At 42.1% G+C, this 23,221-nt stretch overlaps 3 protein-coding genes across 3 annotated transcripts in view; 1 reads left to right on the top strand and 2 right to left on the bottom strand.

Moving 5' to 3' along the window:
* Window positions 1–2,992, bottom strand: part of LOC126542853 (aladin-like) — a 39,297-nt gene extending 36,305 nt beyond the window's left edge. Inside the window, exon 1 of the mRNA XM_050189974.3 lies at window positions 2,768–2,992. Within this exon, the coding sequence (XP_050045931.2) occupies window positions 2,768–2,884 (117 nt within the window). The 5' untranslated portion in view covers window positions 2,885–2,992. The remainder of the gene's footprint in view (window positions 1–2,767) is intronic.
* Window positions 2,993–3,145: 153 nt separating this feature from the next.
* On the top strand, window positions 3,146–11,398 carry LOC126542850 (uncharacterized). Its single transcript, XM_050189971.3, has 8 exons — window positions 3,146–3,330; window positions 3,432–3,872; window positions 4,065–4,139; window positions 4,778–4,915; window positions 5,316–5,412; window positions 8,045–8,127; window positions 9,462–10,317; window positions 11,266–11,398. Exons 1-8 carry the CDS (start codon window positions 3,286–3,288, stop codon window positions 11,313–11,315), a joined length of 1,785 nt encoding a protein of 594 aa, XP_050045928.2. The 5' UTR covers window positions 3,146–3,285; the 3' UTR covers window positions 11,316–11,398.
* Window positions 11,399–12,846: 1,448 nt separating this feature from the next.
* Window positions 12,847–23,221, bottom strand: part of LOC126542774 (sodium-coupled monocarboxylate transporter 1-like) — a 51,543-nt gene continuing 41,168 nt past the window's right edge. Inside the window, exons 11-12 of the mRNA XM_072286356.1 lie at window positions 20,796–20,918; window positions 12,847–15,615 (exon numbers count right to left, since the gene is read on the bottom strand). Coding sequence (XP_072142457.1) covers window positions 15,505–15,615; window positions 20,796–20,918 — 234 coding nt within the window. The 3' untranslated portion in view covers window positions 12,847–15,504. The remainder of the gene's footprint in view (window positions 15,616–20,795; window positions 20,919–23,221) is intronic.

Genomic DNA, 23,221 nt, shown 5'->3' on the forward strand with positions numbered 1-23,221 from the left:
GAAAGTCAGAGAGGCTGAAATAATGTCATTGGTGGCAGCAATGGAAAAGAGACCTACCATGAGTAACTACTTAAGAGAAAAAAATGAAATCAGGAAAGAAACAATTTATGATAACACAAAGGGAAGCTCATTACTTTTCGAAGCGAGATCAGGATGCCTTAGAACACGCACCTATAAAGCGAGTATAAGGAAGAGGAAGCATGTGCTCGCTGCGATAAAGCTAGGGAAACGATGGAGCATGTTTTATTGGAATGCAAAAATATCTGCCCAGCGGTCTATTTAGGCACCACTGGCCTCATTGAAGCCCTTGGGTTCAGCGAGAGCAGGGGGAAAGTAAACTTGTCCGCAATAGAGATTAGTAAGAGGCGATTGGAAGATTGGTGGAAGAAAAGTAGGGACATGACAAAAAACGAAGATGTACAAAAACAAAGTTCACAATAGGGGATCAGAAAATTTGGTTATGGGAATTCATAGTGGGTGTCTTTTTTCCTTTTCTTTTTTAATCTAGGTAGGACATTAGGCATTATAATAGCAAGAGCTTGGTGGCACAACCCACCGCCCCGTTCCAAAGGGGATGCTCATAACATCCATCCATCCATCCATAAGGCTGCAGGCACCAACCGTACATTGCCACTATAGCCCAATATATTATACCTAAGGGAGGGCACGTACACAAGGTTAACCCACGCCAGCTATGAAAATTAGGAAGTGATGGAAAAGAAGAGACAATAGGAGAGTAAAATAAAGTCGATGGGAAAGAAAAAGAAGAGGGGGACAGAAAAAGGTAAATGCCAATTTCCTCCAGGAATGTCAGTCTGGAGGCGTCGTCTGTGTGAAGCAGAGGCCAAAGAGGTAGGCTGTCTCCGCCAGGAGAACCTTAAAGTTCCGAACACCCACCATGGGCTCAAATCCCAGAATCCCATTTTTCCCAGACATGGCTAAACCGCACACAGCTACGTGCGGGAGGGGCCAACCCTAATGTGCTCGGGTGCATGGTGTCCCAAACACCAAACACCTGCTGGCGCACATGCACCTGCAGGGAATCTGCCTGAGTGCATGCATCCACGTTTAGAAAAGTATATGTAGTGAATTCCATTAGATGTGCGATATGACAGTCCTGTTCTAAAATGATGATGATGCTTAAAGAAGAAGTAATTACTTGCCAAGTGATTAGAGAGAGAGAGAGAAAGGCAAAGGAAAAACAGGGAGGTTAACCAGAGATTATCTCCAATTGGCTACCTTGTATGGGGGAGGGGCAAGGGGTGCGATAGGTGAGGGTGAAGGATAAAAAAATTTAAACCTACACACACACGCATATACACACAAACAGCTTCTGTGGGCACTGTCACGCAGCCTGCAAAGGCGTTCCTAGTGTTACGCAGTGTCGCCATGCTTCCAAGTGTTTAGCCACAATTGAAAAGGTTATGTGCTCTAGTAGCTTACTGAAAACCCTTGTTAGTGACATTGGGTGGTAACAACATGTTAGCAGTGCTCTTATCACCAGACTTAAAAATTGGTATAACTTTACGAACCTTCCAGTCATACAGAACCACGGTGTGTACGGAACTTACCCTGTTGAGAGTGACTGTTGAAATAACTGACAAAGGGCTGTATAGAGGGCATTGCTTAATGTTTCAAAATTTTTGAGTTTATGCCATTAATGCCAGCACAAGCCAATAGCTTGAATTTGTTAATCAACTCAGCAACACCGGTGGTTGTTATATTGATAGGGGCCATGTATGGATATTTCAGCATTGCCATTTGTTGGGCGTGTTGGTAAACTGAAAGCATATTTAGCGCCAGCAAACAAGGACGTCAAATTTGAAAGGTGACTGCATTTGTGAATGGTCCTCCTATGTATTGTTATTAGAACTGTTATCGAAAAAAGAGCTCAAGCTATCAGATGTTGTTAACAATATTTATTGCCTTCTATGCAACAATCATTACTTTTTTTTTTTGTCGTTTCGTGTGGTCTTGTTCGTGTCTGCGTTGTTTGCTCGCCATGAAGTGGCAATTCATTTCTTTACTGTGTCCATTAGAGTGTCATGACGGTATTTGTGCACAAAAACTTGGTTTTTGGTGATGCTTCCCAGTATAACCTGAACTCACATTAAGAGGAAAGTGCATTAACTGAGGCAAGTCTGCCAAGAGCGCTGCCAGGTATCACACTGCTGACTGCATCAAGAAAACGTGCCTCTCCTGACAAAGGGTTAAGTAGGACTGAGGTTCTTTGCGCAATGAGCATGAATTAAATACGTTGAAAGCTCAATGCTTTCAAATGTCATGCGAGTTGATCCGATACACTAGAACAATCTTCGTTTGGTACCCGACACGTAAAACGGTGGCTGTAGCACTAATTTGTTGAGATCGTAAATCGGCCCTTAAAAATGCCAGTTTTGCACCGCAAGATTGCAACTGCGTTTGCAACTAGACTCACTAATGATTTCCATTGCTTCGCTAAAATAAAACAAAAACTACCCGACTTTTTGATGTCTGCAAAAGGAAGGTTTGCGCTTTCTTTTTCTCAGCTTGGACAAGCATTTGACTTTGGCACGTCGCGATTGAAAGTATGTAGTACATCCATAACTGACTCTGGCGAAAACTACAAAAGTATTGACTACATGAAGACAACTATATGAAGGTACAGTTAATATTAACTGAAAAAAACACTACAAGGCAGTCGCGAATAGAGCGCTATTGTTCATTCTTGTGGTATCAGTGGACAGGTATGAAACCCAAAGTAGCATCACTTGATCGGACCACTCACTCGTTCTGCGAGTTCTCTCCATTCACTTTCGTTTCCTTCGTGCAAGTCACCGTCCTTCTCGTACAGGGTGATTAAACCTCTCGTTGGCGGTCGAGGGAATGACGACAGAGAGCACATTATGGTGAAATGTCGCGGAAAAGGATGAGCAAAATTAAACTTTGAAATGTAACATTCCCGCCATGACAGATGCGAAAGTTGCGGTAGTTTCCAGACCACAGAACGAACGTCCATGTACAGTTATCGGACAATAAAAAGAAAATTAAACAAGATGTTGTACTGCATTTCCAGACCATCTGTAAAAGCATTTCACATAAACAGCTTTTTTTTTTCCGGAAATAACGCAGTACAGGAACCTACGAAATGCCTATTATACATCCACATGTGTTCGCCTCGCATCTTGCGTGATGGCGCTGTTTGGCGCAGTGTTTGAGCGCGCAAAGAGTGTCGAATCGTAGAGCACGCAAATTATTGTCGCGACTTTCATGTGACACTTTTCACTGTCGCCGAAGGCTGTCGTCATGTCACTCCATAAGGATGCTAATGAATTTAATATAATTGACGACGTAAGTACACTGAACAACATTCGATCCTTGCTACCTTAGTTTTCGCTGCCCAGCACAGCTGGCTTCGTGTGTCATTATTTGCATGGTCTGGAATTTTGCAGAACTTTTGGGATGAGTTCAACGACGACAACACAACATTTAGTAACACGAATGGAGTCAGCAGCGCCTCGAACAGTGGCGGCGCTCTTGCAGTACCCGAGGCGCATGCAAAGTGCAACAAAGCAACCGCCGATGATTGTAAGAAAGCGGTCACTACAGAGCCCGAAAAGAGAACTGATGATAACTTGTTTGTTGCCACGGGTCTGTGCGCTGAAGACCTTCAGAACTGCTTCGACGACGATTTTGATGAGTGTGCCAACGAAAGTGAGCCTAAAGGAGAGGTAGGAAATAGGCGCTCGTGTTCAGACCCCGACGCCAATATACTACCGGAGATTCCATCGGATATGTTTGATGACGATTCAGTTGGTTGGCTCCCAGAAGAACATGAGGCTGTGCCAAGAAAGCGGAAGTTCCCAGGCCCGGCTGGCATACTTCCTAAATCTGTGAGTATGCCGTGCGACTCTAGTGAGTTATGCCCGCACGTTTGTTTGGTGCACATTTAATATGTGGCTTTGGAAAATGACCTCTTTCTTGGAAACTACTATGCTAAGCGATCAACGAGCAACGTAGCAGCACCTTACAACGTGCCTTTTTGTAGTTGTCTAATGTTCTTTTTTTTCTTGCCCTGGTTGTAGCGCGCTTCACTGTCATTTTCTGGTTTTGGAATGACCACTGGTGAAGCAAACTCCAGGAAGCCAGAACCACCTGACGTAAGTTTCACTTGAAAAAAAAAGAGTCGTGTAGATCTTTAAGGACTCTTGTGATTGCCCATATTGCCTGAGCAACTAAACAACATTGGACATAACTGTAATCCTGCCAGTACATCAATAAATAGATAGTATCATGCTTTGTAGGTAATGCACGTGATCTTCAGCAGATACAGTGGTTCACTGGGAAGTCTTTCACTTATGCATAGCTGTAGTGAGAGCTGCAGTAGTGCACGTTTTAGCCATGCGCCCAACGACCTTTCCCAAACATGCATGCTATACACTTCACTTTGGTGCCACTGCAGTGCAGTCCTGCCGGACAAGGTGAAATCATCAGTTTTAATGTCTATGTGGACAGTTCTAACTTTGCTTTTATTTATGCGCCCCATGCAAGTTATTACATGTTTTTTGCATGTAGTAATATGGTTAAAGTTGTTCCTTGGTTGAGGTATGCAATGGTAACGTAATTTCAGTCACAATGTGGTTATATTCCCAACTAAACAGTGACAAATATGAATTGACACTCTGGTTATGTTGAAATAAAGAAGTGCTGCTACTGCACAATATAGGCCACTTATTTTAGGTTGCAGTCTGCGAGTCTTGTCATGCTCCTTTGCCCATTATTTGTTGTACTCTTGCAGGATTTACTCTGCACTCCATGGAGCGCTGAAGCAGACAATCCACTCTCTCCTTGGCAACATTTAAGACAGGACCTCGGAATTGAAGATTTGAAAGATAGTAACCTCAATGAGTACTCCATTGCCTGGGTCCTCAAGATGGTATTGTAACTAATCTGTTCACCTATTCCATATGAGGAGTGCAAAAAGTTAGAAAATGTGAATGTTTTAAGTCATTTCTAGTTCTATAAAGACATGATAAGAGCTGTTTGTTTATGAGCTTAGCTATTATTCCTAACTATTATCGATATCTATACCATCAAAATACATAAAAGTATAGAAGAAGCAGCAAAGTGCTATCTTGTCTTCTTTGCATTTAAAAATGCATAAGCCTCAAGTACTTGCACTTCATTGCACAATCCCAACTCTCTAGCCATCTGTGAGACACAACCATGGCTGTGAGTGATAGTACTTGCAAACCTCATAATTTTTCTCGAAAAGAAAGTGTCATCCGCCCATGTGCCTCCATTGAGCCAAACATTCTTGTATTTCTTCATTACAGAAACGACTGCAGCAGCTTCCCCGTGGTAAAGTGCCAGTTCTCTGCACATCTATAAAGAATGTTGCAAAGAATATTCTAACACTTCGTGATGGAACAGGTAAGAAAAACCAAGTGTTTGCAGAAATGTTGACTGCATTGTCTGCTGAAAAACCTCTATTGAAATTTTTCCCACTCTTTCCTCTTTGGACTGGTATTAGCATTGGATTGAAATAAACTTTGTCTGAAAACACTACATCATTTCAAAGGCCCACAATACCTCGTACACCTTAGCAACACAGTTGGTTCTTTACCTTACCTCACTTCGCAATTGCATTATGTGGTGTCCTGTGCAGCATGTGAAATATTTGACACTTGTACAGTTGTACACAACCACACTTTCAAAAGTAGATGGTGACAGTGAACTTAACTATGTGATCATTGACAGAGAGAGGGGGTGTTTACCTATTTCTGAAAAGTTGAAACATTTCGCCCCTTTTGCTGACAAAGACAGATGGTTGCACATGCTAACATTGGCACTGACATGGAACATATAAGGTCAGGGTCCTGCCAAGACTACCAAGCCAAGATGTGTCCTAACTACAGCAATACAGAAGAGCATAGCCATGGTCTTGCCAAGATTTGGTAGTTACTCCCACAAGTAGGACCCCAATCACGTGCGCTTATAGAGCCTCTCGTTTTGCATCCATGAGAGCAACCTCGGACTCTTTTTTAATGTGATAAGCACTCTTTGGAAATTTCACACACTTTTACAGGAACATCTTTCTACCTATCTGTCTGTGTAGGTCTCTGAACCATTTTCTCGCCAACTTGGGTCATTGGGTAGTCACTGCGTATTCAATAGTCTAATGGGTACAGCATCGGGCTGCTGCACTGAGGGAACAGGGTTCGAAACCAACCGTCAGACCAGCTTGCATCACTGGGTATGTGCCGCTGGGTGTATGTCATTTTCAAAGACTAAAAAATCCTTTAAAATTTCTCCAGTACTAAGCGTAATCAATCCCATGACATATGTATTCAGACAATCTTGTCTGAATGTATATTGACACTGGTGCCACGTGCAAATTTCGTGGCAGCTGCCTAGACAGCGCAGTGTGTTCGGAGGGAAGCACGAGAGTGGAACCTGGCTGCATACAAGCCTTATACACATTGCGTTTTGGTGGTGGCAATGGGAGGTGTCACTTCATTGCTTTAATGCTAATCGCATTAACATAGACGTGCATCATGAGATAGGTTCTGCCGAAATTACTTTATCCAGTGCCTCTTTCCGTTTTTCCAATATGACTTTGGTCAAGTAGTGATTGTATCCTTAAAAGAAAGAATAAACAGATTAATACTGCCTATATTGCCTTTTGTGCTGTTTTTTAGGTTTTTGTTCATAGTGACACAGAGAGACTCGTTCCCTGATAGTCAAGACTAAGCTAGCTCCCCTTGTCAAGCTGTAGCACAGCAGTCTTGTTTTCCTGCTTGGAAACCTAGGTTACGCATGCTAAGTTGCAGCACTATTTTTTTTTTTTAATATCCAAGCTAGCTTTGCAAGCCCTCCCAGACTTTGCCGATTGTGACTGCTGCTTACTTGAATAGCTCAACACAGCACACGTGTAACAAGTCAGCATATACGTGTAGCCATCTGTACTGCCCTACAGATGTGCCTCTCACTGGCTCAGTTCTCTGCAGAATTAGGCAATGAAACAAAAGCCACTTAATTATCCTCATTGCAAGAAAAACATACTTTCAAGCGTATCAGTTCTTTAGTTGACCTAAAAAATTTATTTGGCTCTTTCTCCCAATTCCCTGATCAGAGGAGTATTTGGCCTCAATCGCATACATACTTCTCTCCTGCCAATGCCTACTAGCTCTTTCAGGCATGTTTTCACATGAGAGCATGTGTACAAAAGTTTAGGTCCTGTGGTCAATGGCGTAGCGCTGTGTCATGCTTCTCTGCTGAGGAGAATCGGCTATGCTTTAATCCTCGGTGGTGTGTTTGGTGCATGAAAAATTAAAGATTACTAAAAAAAAATGCACAGCTTGTTGCTATGTTTTATTATGGAGGTACAGCAATGGATGTTTGCATTAGTCGTTTAGGTGTTCTGCAAACACAGGCAATGACAAATTTATTTAGTTCATTTTAAATGCTGCAGTCTCCATGTTATGTGAATTACTATTTGAATAAATACCTAGAGGACAGCTGAAGTGGTGCTGGCAACAAACAGTTCAGGCAAAAGAAAATGCGCATACGAGTAGAACATAATTGATTGGAGGTAAAACCACAACAGTACAGTGTAATAGCAAAAGTCACTTGCTACACTGGCTGCAGCTGAGAAATAGTTCATTTGTGAAATTTAGAAAACCTTGGGGATGGTTTTCAACAAAAGTACTACTTTAGCCAGTACGCTGACTATACAAGGCTAAATCCTAACATTGCAGAAGATAACTGAAATGGCTGGTCAGTTATAAAACGGCACTTAATATTACAGCTTCTATTAATATGTGTTAGTTCTTATTGGTGTTTTTTTAATGTAGCGAAGGCATAAGTGAATACAAAGCAAAGTTAAATTGTGAGAGAAACCTGCAAAAACAGTGAAGTGTGCAAAAAGCGGCTTTACTATGTTATTGTAAGTAACAGTGTTTCAATACTTTTCTTTTTTAAAGCTAAATCCGTGACTACATTCAAGTTCGTCTTACTGTATTTGCCATTTTCAACTTAGTTTTGTGAAATGCTTTATCACTAGGTGAGATTCTGGCAACTATTGACAAAAGCTGTCAAGATTATAAGCCCTGCCTGAAAGCAGGTGCAGCCTTTATTCTTGTGAAGGTGAGACCGTCTCTTTTATTGCCCAACATGGTAGTTGCCAAGCATGCAAGTGCTATGATGAAATCGCTTTCAGGAAGACTTAAACAACATTAAAAATTGGTGTTAACGTTGGTTAATGGTCCTCAACCCTACTGAATGTAAAGCAGTGTTGTTCTCTCGCCAATGTAAACCCTTGGTATTTCAATATGAAATTGCTAACCACCAAGTTGAGACTAACTAATTATAAGTGCCTGGGTGTTACCATTTCAAATGATCTCGACTGGTATGTACATGTGACTAACATGATCTCATCAGCTAACAAATCACTTCGGTTCTTACGACATCACTTAAAGAACGCTCCACAGCGTGTGAAACTATTAGCTTATAAGACACTAATACAACCCAAACTAGAATATGCACCAGCCATTTGGAGCCATCGCCAGAATTTCCTCATCAGCGCCCTTGAGGCTTTTCAGAATCGTGCCATCTGGTTCATTCACTCCGCTTTTCATACGATATCAGCGTAACTTCGTTAAGAGCATAATCTGGCACACAAACCTTTTCCTATCGCTGTCTAATTGCCAGCTTATCATTATTTCATAAATTTTACCATAGTGTACTTAATTGTGCACCATATATCTTGCCACCATCACGCATATCCCATTGCCTAGGACATTCCTTAAACGTAGCTTGTCTACACACGCGTACTATCACTTTTGCATATTCCTTTTTCCCTCGAACAGCCAAAGATGAACGGCCTTGTGCACAGCATCGTTTCTATGCCCAGCTCATCTTGCCTTCATAGGAGCACTTATCTCGCATTACGCCTAATAACAGTGTTCCTTTGATATTCTTTGTATTTCATATTCTTTGTAACCCACCCATTATGTAATACCCCCAGATGGGGTCTTTAAGGAAATAAAGTGATAGTGAAATAGCCAAGCAATGAAAGAAATATCTTTGTTTGTTCTTTAGTGGTTTGCCTAAATGTAAACAGTGATCAAGAAGTATAAAAATATGTGAAGGATGTCGTAATAGTGCAGCCACAGAGCTATGGGATTAATTTAATAGCAGGATACCCGCTCTTTTTCTCGTTGCTTCTTTTCTTGCACTTTCACTCTTGTAGAAATGCCATAAAGCATACTTTGTGTTTTATCATTTCAAAAAAGCGTAGTGCGGACGAGTGGATCTTTATGCATGAATTGCTTTTTTACACGTGGATGTCATAGAAAGCAGTGCACATGAATTTTATTTGTGCCTCAAGGCTGAAATTAACATTGGCACCAGTCATACCCAAATGCTACAGACCACAACAATTCAATATTGTAATGCAGCTCATTCTTTCTTTTCCATAGGCAAGTGTTTACGTCAATGACCATGGCCAGCATTGTCTTGTCCTCACAAAGCAGAACATTGTACAAATCTACAGCTGTGCTGAAGATGGCACCTCTGATGTGAGCAGAATCGATGTAAATCCCATGACATTGCAAGACTTGGAAGGCATCTGTGCTCAGCTGGAACGTGAAGCTCTCGAAGATGCTGCCAAACATGAGACTAGGGGTTCAGAGCACCAGAACTCTAGCTGGGGCTCTTGTGGATCCCCGCACCTAGAATCATGTGCCAGGAATTTTTCACCAATACCTCATGGTTCAAGGAATGGGAGAGCACAGTGGACTCAGGGCAAGGAAAGCGCAAGTCCAGGTCTCTTTTCTAACAAGGGAAATACTGATGCTCCATTGCAACCAAGGAATGTTGGCATAAATTCGGGGCGAACATGGGTTGCAGCGAGAGGCGCAGCTCGTACATCACACAGCCCCATAACAAGTGCAAGACCTGCATTAGCTCGGGGAGCAGGAACAAAGAGGCCCATTGCATGGTTAAAGGAGGATGTAATCGAGATTGATGGTCCGCTGACCTCACCATGCCTCCCAAAAGTTCCAGCGTACAAGCCACCAGTGAGGCCCTCGGCAGCAAGCTCTGGTCTCAAGCCATCATGTGACATGTCATCTGTTATCAGCTTGCTGAAGTCTTCTGCTGCAAGCGTGTCGCAGGTTGCATCACAGTCTGCTTTAAACAGTACAACTCCAACAAAGTGTGTGATGAATAATGGAACTAGTACATCAGTGAATGCTGCAGCTGGTGCAAATTCCTCAAATTTGTTGGTCCCAAATGATAATGACACAAGTGTGGAAGAACTTCAGTGGCTGGAAGGTATGTGTGATCATAATACAGACATGTTTCATTTTTATTATCATGATCGCTTGCACAGCCTTGCACATTTCTTTGCCCTGCAGATGCTTAACATTGTCATTTTGTCATATTTAGTCTGTTGTTTGGCATCAGACTAAATCAAACAGCATTTTGGGTACTGCTACCAGAATGAAACTCCTGTCAAATTAGGGTGTCAGTGAAAGCTCACTTTCTTTCATTTCTTCATTTATTTTGCTGTTTATTTCTGTTTATTAGTTTATTCATTTATATTATTTCATTTGCCCAAAGAGCATCTACAGTAAAGTTAGGTTACCAGCCATGAAAAGATGAGAACACTGAACTGGCTACTTCATAGGTTGCCTTCCTCATTTTATGCCACTTTTAAATTTTTTTTTAACTATAGCTCCGTTTTGCTAGATGTTCAGCTGTTACAGCATTAAACCAAATGAATTTAAGGAACACTTGTGACAACATCCTGTGTTGTAACTTGTCCTGTTTACAGTAGGCTCATTTCAGATAAGCTTGTACAAAGCATGGCTGGTCAACTCTTTTATCTACTTAATAGTTTTTATGTCATTGCTTAAAAATCGAGGTTGAGAGATCTGGTCTGAAAGGTCCATGCAGCGTCTGAAACTTTAGTCACCGTTCTGTATCCACGTGCTTGGTGACAGGGCCAAGGCGAAGTCCGAATAGTCATGGAGGTCCGAAAAATCCGTCAGCAACTGTATTTCCTCAAAATGGAAGATCTAATACATTGCAAAAATGCACACAAAATAAAAAAAAAAGTTAAGGAAAAATTGCAGCTGGAAGTTTGCTGTTAATTTTATGGCTTAAGGGGGTTACAATTAAAGTTCCTTCTCAGTTAACCTTTCAGGCAATCAGGCAGTGAAACAGTGCATGAAGACTAATGCACATTTCCTGTTTTATGTTTGTTTAATGTATTTTCAGATGACGCTGATGACATCTTTCAGACCATCGATGATGTGTGCCTTGTTTAAGCAAGAAAACGAGCCTTACTTCCAAGGAGTGTTTGTAAGAGAGTGCTAATTGTTTCAAAAAAAATTTATTGCCATTATGCCAATCTTGTCTGGTCATTCTTACCATCTGGAGATTACGTGTAGGCCAACTCATTTTTGCAACTTCCTGAAAGGTGAGCTTTAGCACACTTGCTCATGGTAGTCCCATTTATGTTATTTCCTCTAACTTGCACTGGGAGTTTACAAGTACATTGCCTGGAGAGCATACTGTAAGTGACTGTGTTGGTAGACATGCACAAATTTTGGATGCACTTGATGTTTCTAATACTGATGCCAAGCTGTGTTTAGTTTACATGTTCTACAGTGCTTGATGCTGGGCTAGTTGGTTGTAGCACTACAGACAAAGCGATTTCAAGAAAGTGCAGTGAAATAGAGTATGTGCTGTATAAAGCTAGCAGCTGTCCTCTCATTTTTTTCTCTATTGTATGAACAACATTGATAACATTGTTTACTAGGTCACATCTCTTGGAGCAAATGTACTTGCACTGCACACTTGTTGCTGCTCCTGCTCTCATAAGTGATATGGGTACCATGCCAAACGTTCAATCCAAATGCATGCAGAGCCCAGATAAACTCTGCTGTAAAGCCCTAAAGTTATAGTAGTACAATACTGTAGCAGGGAATTGTCGCTAACCCACCGTGGTGGCGTAGCGGCTATGGCATTTCACTGCTAAGCACGAGGTCACGAGATCAGATCCAAGCTGCCACTGCTGCATTTCAATGAGGGCAAAATGCAATAAAGCCTGTGTGCCGGGCTAAATTCCCCAAGTAGTCAAAATTAATCGAGAGTACCCCACTACAGCATGCCTCATAATTAGATCGTCGTTTTGACATGTAAAATCTCTGAATGTTTCAGTGTTGCTAGCCAGTGAATGTGTGCAGAAGAAAGTATTGTGCGCTGGTAGCAGCAAGATGGACCGAGGCACGGAAGCCAGTTGTCGGCACTGGGCACTGAGGTAGAGTAGGTGCATAGCAAAAACTGAATTTCACCACTTTGAGCATAAGACCCAGAAAGCAGACAGATAAAATGATCTGGCTACTTTCAAAGAGCACAATGGCAATGGCAGGAGGCTGACTGGAAGGTAAGCAAGCTTCAGGTAGAAGCAATGTCTCATTAAGGGTGCCAGCAAATGAAGAAAAAGTGTTTGTCGAAAGGCGACAACAACACAAGTAGGAGGGTCGAGATTGCGTGCACTGTAGTGAAGCTATGTAGTTCTTAGAGCAACTCCAGTTGTATGGCGTTCCCAGCTGCAGCTTCAGCATTGCCATAGTATCCCTGAAACACGAGTGATGGCCTCTTCCACCACGCTTGTAGTAAATAGTTGGCACCATAGCGGATAGTGTAGCACTATGCGTATCACGAATGATGTCATGAGTCACGGTGTTTGTGCTATGCCATATTTATTTATTTGTTTATTTATTTATTTATTTATTTATTTATTTATCTAAATATACCTTACAGGCCCCTAGAGGCATGTGTAAGGGGGAAGAGTTCACTCATAGATTATAATATACAATAATTAGAATACATATGTGAATACATATACAATAAGAAATGCATTAACATACAGTAATGTGGTGTCAAAATTGTACAATGGACAAACCAAATACTTTCAAACACGAGAGGTCACTGAACAAGAAACTTTCACAAAGTAAAATATAATCAATAGAATTACAGAGCGAGCGGGAAATATTTGGCTATAACAAAACAGTATTTAAGGGATAGTATCATTTTAAGAACAAAAGGCAAGAAAATATAACACGTTAGGTTATGTAGAGTTTGAAAAATGCATTGTTAGAAGACGGTGGAAATTTTCTTGGTCACTCTCGTAAGCGATGGAGTTAGGAAGATCGTTCCAAAGGTGAATGGCTCTTGGAAGAGCGTAGTAGTTAAATTAATTAGTTTTTCTGTAGATGCGCATGAAATTGAACTGATTGCACAACCGGTGTGATATGTAATGGGTGCAGTGTTGCCCTTAGAGTGGGAGTACAGCCAGTCTGCACTGTAATGTGTTCTAATGCATGCCTTTATGTGCGGCACAGCACCTGCTGTGGTTGCTTAGTGGCTATGGTGCTAGGCTGCTAAGCACGAGGTCACGGGATCGAATCCCAGCAACGGCAGCCGCATTTCAATAGGGGCGAAATGCGAAAACACTCGTGTACTTGGATTTAGGTGCATGGTAGAGAACCGCAGGTGGTCAAATTTTCCGTCGTCGCCCACTACGACGTGCCTCATAATTAGATAGTGGTTTGGCATGTAAAACCCCATAATTTTTTTATGTGCAGCACGGTGTTGGGACAGTTCCTCTCGCATACTGACTGAGGCCAATTCTTCCTTGCAGCTGTAGTTCAAGTGATAGTCGAGACATGTAACATGGTTGGCTGACAAGCTAGTAAGCCTTTTGCAATTACTTGGCAATTCTACTGCAAGGAAATGCATGGGAGCAGCAGACTGTGCAGAGAATGTCAGCGTGACTCACAATTATTTATAGGTGCTGATAAAAACAGTCCAAACAGTTTGGCATTATGCCGTAGTACATGCACACCTGCCTCTGAGCCTTCATGAAGCAAAACAGCAAGAACTCGCCTACTTTTGAGGGCCCTTTACTTGCCTTGCACAGTGCATTCAACTCCAGACTGCTTGCTTAAGTGCCCATGCTATATGTACTTTTTTCCCTCATACTCCAAACACTTTTCTGGACGTATCTAATCCTCAGCAAATGAAATGACAGTGCAAGTGCTCGACCTTGAGTACATTGCAGCACCATAAGCTTATGTTCTGCTGGGGCTAGTAGGAGATGTGTTAATGCCTGATGTGCTACCGTTTTATTGCGACTGTGCAGTTTGCACACTATTCAAACGTCTTGGCCTAAACTATCTGCAAATGAAAATTTTTTTCTGGCGCATCAAATGCATGTAAAATGTCCTGATGAATGCTAGCTTTACCCAGTAGACGAATCAGCACAGCCTCTGTGGCGACAATGTGCTTTCGTTAATAGATGATGATAGCCTAGGGAAATAACATGCATTTATGATGCAATTTTTTAAGGGGCCCTGAATCACTTTTTATCGAAGGCAATAAATGCATTTGAAGTTAAATTAGTTTATTTCAGAAATACTTTCCTGCAAAAAAAGTTCAATGCATTAGTACAAGCAGAGTTATTGGCAGTCAAACCTACTGTTTACGGCACTTCCGTTCCCTCTACAATGATTTGCACTGTGAAGGCTACGGCAGAGCAAGGTGTGTCTACAACGCTCTGCCTACAGAATGTCACCATGGTGCACAGTTCAAATTTGATTTTGGCTGTTCGCATAGAAACCACTGTTTCCGATTTCGGCGCCTACAACGTGCCAAATGCAGTTGTCCTCACCGAGCTGCAGTGTGCTCAGCCAGTGGACTCGTCGCAGCACCCCGCAGCAGCCGTGGTATCTATGCTATGTAGTAGACCACGGCTACATGCAACTGCAGCGTTTGCTTTGTGCACGACCGGGTTTGAGTACGCACTCGTGCTCATGTGCTCCTGTCCGGCAGTGCTACGTGGTGCGGACTGGCTTTGTCCTGCACCAGCTTAACCGACGGATAGTAGCCACATCCAACTTGAACATTTTGAAGCGCTATCAATAGCTCATTGCCAAGACGTCCAACCAGGAGCGGCCAGGTCGGCCATCACACTAATAAGCAGGATAGCCAAAGTTTAATTCCTAAATGGGCTGCTGTAGCCAAGCATGAGCAGACCATAGTTTGCTTCTTCCTGAAGTACGTAATTATTATTGAAATTCGAAAGCATATTTTCACTTCAGCCTGTTTAATTATTAAACTGCATCAATAAATATGCACAGTAGCAATAGGAAGAAGCACACTAATCCAAACACCCTTCTTGACTGATGTCAGCCAGTAGCAGCCGCGTATGGGAATCTGCTATATTACAAAATAATGTGTCCAAAAAAGAGTGAATACAAGGCTCCTGTTGAAAAGAAAGCATCTGAGAGAAAGGTGACCTCGAGCTCCGCTTGTGAAATCCATGTGCTGTGCACAACTGCAAAATCTGGCCGAGATGTTCACAGCAGCGTATGCCATCTGCAGATAGTTTTTTCCACCAAGTCTGAGGGGTGGTTCAGGGCCCCTTTTGCGAGCAAGGCAGGCACATGTTTAAGCTGGTGGTGGTATAAATGTAACTTCGTGGCTGGTCGTCCCCCTGCATTCATCGCTTGAGGATTCCGTGTTACCAGCAGTTATTGAGCTCATCTGCACATCGTTGCCCTGTAAAGAACAAATAATAAATATAAGCTCCTTTTTTCCTGTGGTCTGGTCTATCTCCAAATTAAAAAAAAAATAAGAACTTAAGAATTAACTTCAGAAGCAGTGTGTGATGAGGTGTGGCCTCTCTTTTTCTTTCTTTTGCCTCACTGGAATAGCGAAACAAAGTCAGGCAAGAGAAAACTACTACTCCATCCCGTGCCTGGAGTAATCGCAAAGCATGCATCATAAAAACCATACATGAATACTGCAGCTTCTTAGGGCCAATATTTTGACTCGGCAGCCCTAATTACGGGATTGAAAAAGATACTGTGGGGAGCTTTGGAACATAGTAGCCTGTGTGCACAGATATAAGTCAGTTCTCACATCCATATTCACATTCTTTGACTAACGCATCCCTACAGTTTGGCACGACTTGAGTGTACTGGCGTGATGTCAATGTTTACACCAGGGAGTCAAGACGAGCAAGTCGTGGCAGACAACAGGTCAGCGCTGGGTCACCATGGAGACATGTCTTGAATGAAGCATTTCAAGAATGCGTGGCTGCGTTTCGAAAGGACTGCATGAACCTTGAAGTAAAGCAAACTATGCTGTAGGATATGCAGCATCTTTTAATAAGTAGTGTGGGGATGCATGACTCTCGCGCATCCTCTGATGTTTTCCCTGCGTGGCTCCCGTCTCCTATAATCCAGCTTTGCTGCATGACTTAATGGCAGCACTTTGTGCGGTTGCATAATAGCACGAGAGATGGCGCAAGTGTTGCACTGCCAATGCCACCTAACAGCGGGGTTGTATGGGCGCAAAAGGGAGAAGGCTGTTCAGGTGTTCTGTGGCTGTTCCTCTTGGCTCGGGGTCGACAAACGGCACGGACGTTCTGCGTGTGCGCCATTCCATGCTTATGCGAGACCATTTCGCAAGGCCTAGTAGCAGGACATCGGAATGGACATACACAATCATTCACTCACGCCACCAATCACATGACCGTACACGTGAACGACCAGGCATTGGTGTCCAGCATGAGGTGAACATATTCGCTCAATATCCAGTCTCGGCGAGTCGGACTTCCTAGATTTGTCATGCACCCATTGGCATGTTCTGTGGATAGCCAATCGGCTAACAGCCATTAGTGTATGAAAGGTGCAATAAATGCCCTTGTGATTGTTTTTACTAGTGTGTTGTCATTCCTTTGTCCCAAGAGCATGTTCGAGACCCGCACAATAGTCTGTTAATTCCACATAGGGGCTGGTTTGTATGAGCAACCACCACCGCCAGATAGACTTGTGGGACAATAAGCCTTCCTTCATGGGCTGCCCCCCCCCCCCCCCCCCCAGTACAGCACTGCCTGGATTATCTCAGAGTAATTCTGCTCTGAAGCACACCTTTCTGTGGATATTTGCAAAATTAAAAGCCTTCAGTGGTGATAGACGTGACATACTCAATATAAACATGCACTGTAAACTCATCATATAACTTAATTGGCAATCTAATCACTAATATATCACATAAGTGCTGTTATAAAGTAAAAAAGGATGAAGTGCTCTTTTGCACACTAATTTTCATTTTGTTCATTAAAACAAAACCTAAAAAGAGGCTGCATATTTGCTTTGTACAGTGACCTGCATTTTTATTTGGATTACTTTTAACTCTCGTTACAGCGCCTACAGAAATCAACCAATTTGATTGAGAGTTTTTCTCTGTGCTATTGTACATTTATGTTAAAATTATTCTGCTAGTGACATCATAGACCCTCTGAAATGATGACTGAACTTTAGCTATTTCTTGGATTTGACAGTTTCTCGCAGATTTGGGAGTCTGAAAAAAATAAAACTTCGTCTGGAGGTATCGTCAAGATTAGCCTCCAGTGCTCCTAGCACGTCTTCAATAAAAAAAAAAAAAAAAGAAATATGCTCTTTAGTCAGCTCAGAAAGAAAATTTTTAAATTGCAGCAGCAACGAAGACAGAAGCTTCTCTCAAGCTGCCATTTTTCCGATCATGCGTATAGGCTGTTTTAACAATGTCTCAAGAAACGGTAGACGCTCATGAGTTTGTGTTATCTTGATAATTGTGTTTGGCTAATATCAAGTGCACCTGTATTTTCACTCCCACGGGTTCCTTTTATCCATTAGCGTTTTGACAGCATATGCACAAATTATTACAAGCAATCCTTCCCGTCGTGTTGGGTTTACACACGCACAAGAGCATGCAGTCGATTGCAGACCAACCTTCGACTGGAGCTTGACTAGCAGCCTAAGCTCTCCCATTTGATAATGCCGCCTGTTCATGTGCCTTTATTCAATACTGTACAATAATGTGCAACATTCCGCATTACTGTAAAGCACTGTACAGGATCTGAACAATGCATGTGGAGCCTGCAGCATCAGTTGAACATGCACTAAACCACCTTGCTTGCCCAGGAAAGCTGGCCAAATGAAATAATCAAGCTTGAGGAGATGTCTGCATGCTTCCTGACCTGACAACCATCGTTTAGCAAGCCTAAAGAATGCAGTAAAATCGAACCAGTGCCTGCTGCAATGAGTAAAAACAGTTGCTCCCTGTACAATTGGAACTTGCCCCTTTTCACATTGGAATGCATTGTGTAACCATGCAAACGACAATGGACAAAGAAGGAAACACGCAGGACAAGCGCGGAACTTCAACTCAGATTTACTCCAGGAAAGCCGAACATTTATACATGTATCATGATCACACTTGATAATCATCGAACAACCATCACTCGACATTTGCATGCGGGTGTGAGTAGCACAAACTTCTATGTAAATAATTTAACTCTTTTTCACTCAGTGACACTGAAGAGCTGCTTGCGCAGCTGCCAGATTGCGTTTTTATACAGTAAGCTTCATGGATTTCTCGGCTCAGTTGTGACGCAAACATCTTCAAGACTTTCGTGTCGCGGAACCTAGGCATGCAATTACGACAGTGGCAACAATGGTCAGCGAGTTTGCCACCCCCCACCAATCCTTCTACTACTGCACGGTGCTCCTGCAGTCTGATGTTTAAAAACCGTCCCCTCTGCCCTATGTAGCTGTTGCCACAAGAGAGGGGTATCTGGTACACTACTCCCATTCTGCATGGAACAAACCTGTCAACATGCTTGATACTGCATTCATTTCTTTTCTGCCTTCCCTGCACCATGTTGCACATGCCCGCCAGTTTCTTGGGCACTGTAAAAACCACTGGGACTGCACATTTTTTAGCCACCTTTTTGAGGCGGTGATAGATTTGGTGGTAGTACGGGTACGGGGAGAGATTGGTAGTAGCAGTATGTTGTGTACCTGTAAAAAAAGTTGCTATACCCTTGTTTTTCAGCTCATTTAGAGGCTCTATATGAATTGCTTACAAAGCTTCCCTGTTCCCCTGGGAGGTCCAAAAGTGGCAGAGCTGTCTTATTTAAAATGTATTGGTTAATAAGGTGCTTTAAAAGTAATTACTGAACACTTATCTTCCAAATTTTATGTGTTATACCAGGCATATAGTTGCTTTTTCCCGGTCTCCTTGGCGAACTATTCAAGGCACGTTGTTTATTTTTGTTGTAGTAGTGAGCATGTTGTGAGATGCAAACATTAAATGTATAATCTGTGTAGGTTAATGAGAGTCTTCTGTAGAAAGTTATTCAAGCATTGTCATACTGCCATTATCTGCAATGTTTCCCAGAGTCCTAGAACAGCTCTACAAGACACCAACGTCAAATTCTGCGAAAATAGCGGAATGTTTTACAGCTTGGCTAACGTTAGCTGGAGATGTTAGCTTGGCATGCTACTCCAGATGCTGGGTGATAATTATGGTATACATGGTTATCACATAAACACACAAACAGCACGTACAGTCACACAGGCACACATACACAATAAAGCTATCACAAACTTTCGTTATGGGCTTTGGACCACAGAAACATAAGCAGCATTTTTGTGGCACGTAATATGCTGGTAGTGCTTTGCCATGGGCCCAGAATGTGTCACAGCTCCAAGCTCAAGTCGTGCTGCAAGTGTAGGGCCACCTTCAATGTCTGACCCTTTGGCAATTAGCGGCAGCAGTCGCACAGAAGATGTTGCAAGTCTTCAGGAGATTTCACACAGAGCACATTGCCGAGTCTCTCCATTTGTTTTTGCATTTAAAGTATTTTTTATGGGCCACATTAAGTTAGTTGCAATGAAGGTATGCTTGATCTTGCCTATTGAGACCTTGTGCTCTACAAAAGTCAGAAAATGGATATATTTTATAGAGGAGAAAACTGACTGGAGGAGAAAACTTATAGGAGAAATGTACTGATGGCTTGCATGACACCAGAGGGATCGCTGCAAACACCAGGTGAATGTAGATACCAGAGTCGCCACATTTTCTCGAGAGCGGTACATAAAAGGATTTCCGTCAAAGTGTTGTGTGCAGCTCTAGCAGCGCACTCAGCCTGGATGTTGCCTTGTACACTGCAGTGGGCAGGTAATCACTGCAACAAAACATTGTGGTGCACTTCAGAGGCTTTGATACACAAGCACCTGATATCCACTACGAATTGTTCCTGCATGCATGGCGACTTCGAGACTGCTGTGCTGTACTTGAGTTGGACGAGAAGGCCCAAAACTCTGCTCTCTAATCTACACTGTAAGCAAAAGTTGCTCACAGTGCAGCTAGTTCAGTGGCTGTAGCTGAAGTGCAGTGACTGAGAGGCAGAAATGGGAATACTCGCAAACGCAGCAGGTGTAACAGAGCATCTGTATAAATCTGATAGTGAGCTCTGTAGCTGGCATTAATGTGCTGACAAGCAAATTATATTGGCACTGTTCCAGTAGTATTTTTCTCACTCTTGTTCTAGACTCTGGTGCGATAGTTGGCCATGAAGTAAGTTACCATGGTGGCTCCGTCGGCATGGAAGGGCTCTGATAATTCTCCAATAGCAAGCTCCATACCTCGGGACTGCCACCTGAAGCAAGCGGATGACCAACATTAGCTGGGATACCCTATATAGCAATAAACGCCAGTGGTGCATGTATGCAGATGTATGTTGATTTGTGTATATTGTGTATATCGCAAATCATTTTTGTCATAGTTTTATAGGAATTGCCTTTAGTTTGCCCTTTATCCCCACTATCTGCAATGCGTATATAAATACGTCACCCTATTCTGTGTTGTTTTTCACGGGGAAAGAAAATGGAAATTAATGGACTTACATTAGAAACCTTATTCTGTACTGTGCCATTGAATTTCCGGAAGATGAGTTCTTTCACTCGCTTCTGCTTCGTGCCAGTTGTCAGTGGTGTCACTGACGATCTGTTGCTCACGCCAAGTTGTGCCTGTAAAATGTCCATAGTGTCTGTGATGTAGTGCCAACATCTTTACCACACGTACCTTTCTCTAATGTACCCTGTCATTCCTTCTGCATCTTATATTTCCTTCTAACTATATGGCAGTGTTTTATGTTTTAATATTCAAAGCATTCTCTGCTATGGAATAATACTACCCATGCTACCTCCTATGCTTAATGCATCCCAATAAGCCTGGAAGATATATTAATGCAAATAAATAAATGGATACTTAAAGTAAACAAGAATATCTTCTATAACTAGACTCTTGTAAAGAAAAGCTTCTTACTGCATTCGCATAATCAATAAAATACAGGGTGTTACAGCTAACTTGTGCCTAGCTTTAAAAATTCCACGTATGAGTTACAACAACACAACCAATATATTGTTGTTCACTTTCCTCTTGAGGATACGAAAGTATTTTTTACTATGAGCTTGAGTCATTCATCAATTTCAGTGCACGTCATCCATAGAATGCCCCCATTTTCTCCAAATATGAAATTGCTGCCCTCTTGGGTCCGCCCAGGACAGCTTGTAAACTTTGCAAGCATTTCATATAATGCCACTTAACAGGTTGAAGACAAGGGTTCATCAATTTTAATTTAGCCTCTAATTAAACATACATTCCAAATTTTTCCGCATATCATCACAAACATTTTACAAATTTCCTCAAAATATAAACTTTGTGAGTCATAGGCGGAGAGTTTTCATTTATCCAGGGGGGCCGACCAGTTTTCCGAACCCAATGTATATACATATATATATCTTGTACTTGAAGAAACTTCGTGTAACGTCGAGGAATTGAGTGCTGAAGTGACGGCGTTATACGAGTATATACAAGACCTCATAGTAGGAAACAGTTCAATTTCACAGCCTGAGTCCTCTTGGTGGTGTAATCTTCTTTCGTGTAACTATCGGATACTTGGCTATCATTAGTACTGCTTTGCCTTTCCGGCAAAACTGCAGCCTCTCTCCCTCTTTTTTTCTTTTTCTGCTAGTCCGAGTATAAGCACTGCTGCACATGACTGCTGTTGATTCTGATTTCGAATGAATCCGGCTTGGCCTCATTTTGGTTACTGAGTGTATTATACAGTTTTCCCCAACTATCATGCACCAAACTAGTACGCAATTAGTAAGCCGCTGAAAATACTGAAGTTGGATGTCCCTTAGCTGTGCCTTCAAATGCCTCATTGACACTTTGATAATTAGGATAGTACATCTCGAGTTAGGTAATTACAATTACGTAAATAAATCTCAGTAACGAAAAAATTACTGGCAGCTACTCCACTGTACTGTATACAATATGCACTAGGTTTTCTTCGAGTAGCGCATTGCTCTTTTCTTCAAATCTTGGTGTAAGATAATTAATTGGGACACAATGTATATATTTATAACTTTTGCATGCAACTGGCAATGTTTCCACCCCTAATAAATGTTGTAAATTATTTGAAATGTTTTTTTTTTCATGAGTCGTTAGCATTGCTTACTGGAAAGAGAAGCAATACTGAAACACAATATTCACGTGCATTTCACATGCCATTGACAAAACGTGCTGCCAAAGGGGTAATAAAAGTCTAAGCTTTTTCATGGTCAAAAAAGCATGCAAAGCAGTTTGAAGCATGGTGAACATACAGCAACATATTCATTCTCTAGGCATAGGCTATCCATACCTTTAGAAGTAATTCTTAAATGGCTACCTCCAACTCTTTCAAAATATAATAAACTTTGTCCTGTGTGTATATTTAAATATATTTTACATGTGCATGGTGTTTACAGTGAAAATATAAAACAATTTTGAAGTGAGAAAGTATGGATGAGGCAGCCTCCGCTAGTGCTTCTAATGCATGTGTCCTCTTGTTGTCTGGATTTGCAGAGATAAAGCGAAAGTATGAAGTAAAACCCGCGCGGGTCCGCGCCAACAATGATGCAGAAGGCTATTAGCCCCAGTAAAATTTCAGTTGAAAAGATACCTCAAATGATGTGGATGACAAAGCTCTAGTAATGGCACCTTAGGTGTCTGTGTGTGGGCGGGGGGCGGGGCTTCATCATTGCCCGGGTGGGTGGGAGGGCTGAGCCCCCCCTCCTCCACCTCCACCTCCAGAAAACTCCAGAGGAGGCTCGGGCCCCGGAGCCCACCCGTAGTCGGTGCCTATGTTATGAGTAATCTACATTTTCGTAAAACTGTGAAAAGAGGCATATAAATTTTTTTAGTGCTTCTAGGTGCACTAACAGCTTTACTATTAAATAACTTCAAGTTGCTCAAAAGGACAACAAACAATGCAAAATTTATTGCA

Source organism: Dermacentor andersoni, chromosome 2 (genome assembly GCF_023375885.2).
Source record: "Dermacentor andersoni chromosome 2, qqDerAnde1_hic_scaffold, whole genome shotgun sequence".
Classification (NCBI taxonomy): domain Eukaryota; kingdom Metazoa; phylum Arthropoda; class Arachnida; order Ixodida; family Ixodidae; genus Dermacentor; species Dermacentor andersoni.

Coding starts and splice junctions, on each gene's coding strand:
- LOC126542850 (XM_050189971.3), top strand. CDS start 3,286: ATGTCACTCCATAAGGATGCTAATGAATTTAATATAATTGACGAC. Junction 8,128..9,461: donor CAGCCTTTATTCTTGTGAAG/GTGAGACCGTCT, acceptor TCTTTTCCATAG/GCAAGTGTTTACGTCAATGA. Junction 10,318..11,265: donor AGAACTTCAGTGGCTGGAAG/GTATGTGTGATC, acceptor ATGTATTTTCAG/ATGACGCTGATGACATCTTT.